The sequence below is a fragment of the Triticum dicoccoides genome, chromosome 1A, assembly GCF_002162155.2.
Source record: "Triticum dicoccoides isolate Atlit2015 ecotype Zavitan chromosome 1A, WEW_v2.0, whole genome shotgun sequence".
Taxonomy (NCBI): Eukaryota; Viridiplantae; Streptophyta; class Magnoliopsida; order Poales; family Poaceae; genus Triticum; species Triticum dicoccoides.
Window position 1 is genome coordinate 392,936,769 of NC_041380.1, and position 4,945 is coordinate 392,941,713.

The window sequence follows — 4,945 nt, forward strand, 5'->3', positions numbered from 1 at the left end:
TGTGTGTGTGTGTGTGCGCGCGCCCCTAGTGCATGATCAATAACATACCAATGCATCAAATCATTCTCTACAGACGCAAATTGCATCAGGCCAAGCCACCATCAAGTCAACTATGGATCAAACACTGTTTGGAATTGAACCGGATGCCTCCGCCATGGTGGCAGCTGCCTCTGCTAAGCAAAGGAGTACTAATCAGATACGACTTCAACTATAGCAGCTCGTAAGTCAAAAAACTACTTTCTTCGTCTTATAATATAAAAGCATTTTTAACACTATATTAATATAAAAAACGTTTTTATATTATGGAATAGAGGGAGTACTTGAGATGGAAAGTGTACTCAAGGAAAGAGCAAAAGGAAGACCCGGTCTCTGCCTCGGACCCGCCGAGGTCGCTCGCCGAAACAGCCTCGGCCTTAACCTGCCCCTCCTACGGCGCCGCCTGGGGCCGTCCCAAGCCAAACCGCCTTCAAATTGAGCCGTCACGGCTGCCGGGTGTTGCTGGGTCCGCGCAGGCCGTTTCCGCCTTGCTCCTGTGCACGGCCATCCCCCATTCCCCCTGCAGCACCTGCCGGCACCCGCGCCGAGCCGCCCCTACCGCCGTCTCACCAGTCTGCTTCTGCTGTGGCCGGCTTGTGAGCCGCCACAACTGTCGCGGCCTCCGAGCCGCTCTCGCCGGTGTGCTAAGCTGCCGCTGCGGTCGGCCAGCTTCAAGTCGCCGCCGCAGCCTTGAATCCGCCGGCCGTCGCTGAGCCGCCCGCCCTTATCCACTCGCGCGCTTCAGCTCGCCGCTGAGGGGCCTCTAAGCCGCACACCTCCGGCTCTAACCTGGCCACGCTTCTGTTTCCGAGTCGCCTCGGCCTCGAGTCGCCGTTTCCGCCGCGGTGGTCAACGGCCGCCACCGCCTTCATACAGCCTTCCTTGCTGTCCTGTCGCGTTGCAACTGCTGCTCCGTACGCAGTGTCTATATTAGCTGCTGCTCACAAGGGAATCAAGTACCAAGGCAACTCCGGACTGGGATCAGGTGACATGCCTCTTGGCAGTCACCGCGTAACATGCGCCCTCCCATCCACCGCTATTTTTGCATCCAACGGTTATCAGCGAACAAAGTAAAAGAAGGCAACAGCTAGCAGTTTTGGCATGGAGACGAGACGATGCGGGTGAAAAAGAGGAATAGGCGGGCTCCTCAGTTCTTTCCCGCGCCCGCTGCAGAGCAGATGGAATCGGCGCCGCACCGCCGCTGAGGGAACCGGCTACATCGCCGCCGTCGTCCGCCACAAGGCCACAAGATCCACCACCAGGTCGCCGCAAGGAAGTGGACGAGGGGTTGGGGTGGAGGGGCACCGCACGGATGGCGACGGGGCCGGGGCATCGCCGCCGCCGAGGTGAGTGAGGGAGACGGGGCCGAGCCGCCGCGGAGGTGCTCGAGGAGGGGCTGTGGCTGAGCTGCACGCCGCGGAGGTGCTCGAGGGGGGCCGGGGCTGAGCCGCCGCGGAGGTGCTCGAGGGGGGGCCGGGGTTGAGCCGTTGCGGAGGTGCTCGAGAGGCGCCAGGGCTGAGCTTCCACGGAGGTGCTCGAGGGGGTAGTGATTGAGCCGTCGCGGAGGTGCTACGCCGACACGTCGGACCTCTCCGATTCCGCCGATTTGGGTGCTTCTCTGCTCTAGATTGTGGAGCTTCTCCACCTCAACAGGAGCAACCTACAGGAGGTTCAGAGGTACTAAGGCACAACCCCTCCTTTGTTTCGTATATGTTTCTGTCTGAGGATATTTAGGACAAAATTTAACAGAACAATGTGTGTTGCTTGAGGAGTAATCTGTAGAAAATCATCATCCTGTTTATATCTTTTGAATGAAGACAATTGTTAGAACAAGTCCCTGATGTTGAAGTGATGTCATTGTACTTGGTGCACATCATTCAATTTTCTTAATCATTGCTGCACATCCGTGCTTGTTTTTTCTCTGATATACATGTCGTTTTGAATTTTGGCAGAATTTGGGTATTATGCAATTGTGAAAGTGTTGTGCAATGGCACAAATTGACAAGAGGATACCTCAAGTTGGTATGAGATTCAAAGATTCAAATGAGGCTTGGATGTTTTGGGTAGAATATGGGGGTCACATAGGCTTCGATGTGAGGAAAAGATGCACCAACAAAAGCAAATTTGATGGAAAGGTGACTTCATGCAGATTTGTTTGTTCCAATGAGGGTCTTAGAAGGAAATGTCAAACCGAACGTGAGCCAAAGCGTTTTAGAGCTGAAACAAGAACTGATTGTCTAGTTCGGATGGTTATTACATTGGATCGAGCGACAGAAAATTATGAAATTACTGAAGTTGTGTTGGAACACAACCACTACCTTCAATTGCCACAAACCCGCCACTTGTTGGTTTCACAAAGAAAGATTTCAGAACTGCAAGCTTTCGAGATAGAAACCGCTGATGATTCTGGAATTGTGCCAAAACCCGCACATGAGTTTGCTTGTCGTAAAGTTGGTGGGCCGCTTAACCTTGGCTATACTTGCCGGGACCAAAAGAATCATTTGCGAAGCAAGAGACAGAGAGAATTGGCTTTTGGACAGGCTGGGAGTATGTTGAAGTATTTTCGCGACAAAGTTGCTGAGAATCCATCATTTCAATATGCGTTGCAGCTCGATTGTGAGGAGAATATTGCCAACATATTCTGGGTTGATGCTAAAATGTTACTTGATTATGCACACTTTGGTGATGTCACATTTGACACCACATTTGGCACAAATAAAGAGTATAGGCCATTTGGTATTTTTCTTGGGCTCAATCAGTTTAGAGAAACCACCATTTTTGGTGCTGCCTTGATGTTTGATGAAACACGAGACTCGTTTATATGGCTCTTCGAGAGTTTTCTAGCAGCACATAATGGAAGACAACCTAGAACTATTTATACGGATCAAGATATAGCAATGGGAAAAGCTATAGAGCATGTCTTCACGCAATCATATCATGGATTGTGCACCTTCCACATAATGCAAAATGCTGTCAAACATTTATCTTCAGTGAAGGACGAAGAGGAAGATGAAGTGGAAGATGAAGAAAAGGAGACTCACATTCTCACTGATTTTGGTGCATGTATGTATGGCTATGAGGACAAGGCAGAATTTGAAGAAGCGTTTGATAATATAAGACAAAAGGTGCATAAGCAAACTTGGTTAGATAGTATCTACAAGGTGAAGGAAAAATGGGCTGAATGTTATATGAGAGATGTCTTCAGTTTGGGAGTGAGGAGTACACAACTAAGTGAGAGCTTCAACAATGCATTGAAGAATCATTTGAAATCAGATTTCCATATTGTTCGATTCTTGATGCACTTTGAGAGGACGATGGAAGTGAAAAGAAGAAAGGAATTGGAATCTGAATTTGAGGCAAGGAAAAAATTACCAAGAATCAAAATGTTCACACCTATGTTGGTGCAAGCAAGCAAAGTGTATACTTCAATTATTTTTGAAGCTTTCCAAGGTGAGTATGAAAGATCCATGGCTGCATGTTGTAGAGCATTGGATGGAAATAACAAATTTGGTGTTGCTATTGGGAGTTTGCATGGTGATTTACAGTTCGAGGAGGAGCGCATAGTGATAGGTGATCCTTTGACCCAAACCATTTCATGTAGTTGTGGAATGTTCAATAGGGCAGGAGTATTGTGTGGACATGGTCTCAAAGTTCTTGATTTGCTGAATATAAAGACAATGCCAACACATTATGTCTTAAAGAGATTGACTAGAGAAGCACGCAATGGAAGTATACAAGATAGGCAAGGAAGGAATGTTGTAGAAAATCCAAAACTAGAAGCTCAACTTCGGTACCAGGATTTGTCTCATAAATTTCACAATTTGGCACATAAAGCAGGCAACTATTTAGAATGTTGTGTGCTATTGGAGAATGCACATGATTCCGTTGCTCCACAAATAGAGGATAAACTCAACGCAACTACTAGTGCTATGAATGAACCATGTAAAGACAAGGAAAATGTTGAACCAAATGTCCAGCAAACAAATGAGTTTCTTTGTTCCACACAACTAAACAAAAAAGAGGTTCAATCAAGAAATTTAAGGAGAAAGAAAGGTTGGCTTGAGAAGTTACTCAAGGGGAAGCGCAAGTCAACTAAAACTACCGCACCAACAAAAAAAGGAGCAAAGGTATGTTGTTATTTACATGATTTGTTCATTGTTCAATTCTAAACTAGTTACTTTAATTTTCACTAGAAGCAACAAAAGAAGGGGAAGCCTCAAGTGGAAGTGGAGAAGGATGACAAGAACAAAGGAGCAAACTTGGAGTTTCAAGAGTGCAATGCAATCTTCAGTTTCACCCAACTCTTGACAACTCCACCTTGTGATGTTCATCATTTGTTTTAGCATGTGCAAGTCTTCTAGATAGTATTTTGGACAGAGTTAACTATAGTTGGGGCTAACTATAGTCTTTTGTGGCCTAAGTGTACAAGTAAAACGGCCTATTTTGTGTACTCCGATGATTGTTTCACTAGCAAGACTTGTTGCTGCAGAATTTACATGTTGAGTACTGCTAGTGGCAGCATGTAATTTGGTCCAGCAATACTAGTGTTGATCTTGAGCAAGAATGATGGCTGCTGTTTCTTTCAATGCTAATTGTTGAATTTATTGACTCGATCATGTACAATACCTCTTTTTAACCTTAAATAGTTGCTGTTGTTTTTCATCTCTAATTGCATCAAAACTGACTGATGTTTGCTTTACCGTTGGCTGTCTAAAGAATAGTAAGTTTGGAATTTTTTTTCAGTTTTCTAATGTGTGGATGATGGCTGGATGGGTTCATGAATTGGTTGATGTGTGCTTGATAGAAACTGACTGATGTTGTTTACACTGTCGGCTGTCTAAAGATGTGTAAGTATGGATTTTTTTTTCAGTTTTCTAATGTGAGGATGGTGGCTGGATGTGTTGATAAA

The 4,945-nt window shown here is 46.1% G+C and overlaps 1 protein-coding gene across 1 annotated transcript; it reads left to right on the forward strand.

The window, feature by feature from the left end:
• The first annotated feature begins 1,420 nt into the window (after window positions 1–1,420).
• LOC119275478 (protein FAR1-RELATED SEQUENCE 5-like) lies at window positions 1,421–4,735 on the forward strand. Its single transcript, XM_037556331.1, has 3 exons — window positions 1,421–1,713; window positions 1,989–4,163; window positions 4,230–4,735. The coding sequence occupies exons 2-3, from the start codon at window positions 2,025–2,027 to the stop codon at window positions 4,377–4,379; spliced, it is 2,289 nt and encodes a 762-aa protein (XP_037412228.1). The 5' UTR covers window positions 1,421–1,713; window positions 1,989–2,024; the 3' UTR covers window positions 4,380–4,735.
• The last annotated feature ends 210 nt before the right edge of the window (window positions 4,736–4,945 follow it).

Bases quoted from the DNA above. Each gene is read 5' to 3' on its own strand.
- LOC119275478 (XM_037556331.1), top strand. From the start codon at position 2,025: ATGGCACAAATTGACAAGAGGATACCTCAAGTTGGTATGAGATTCAAA. The intron at 4,164-4,229 runs GTATGTTGTTAT...AATTTTCACTAG, and splicing joins CAACAAAAAAAGGAGCAAAG to AAGCAACAAAAGAAGGGGAA.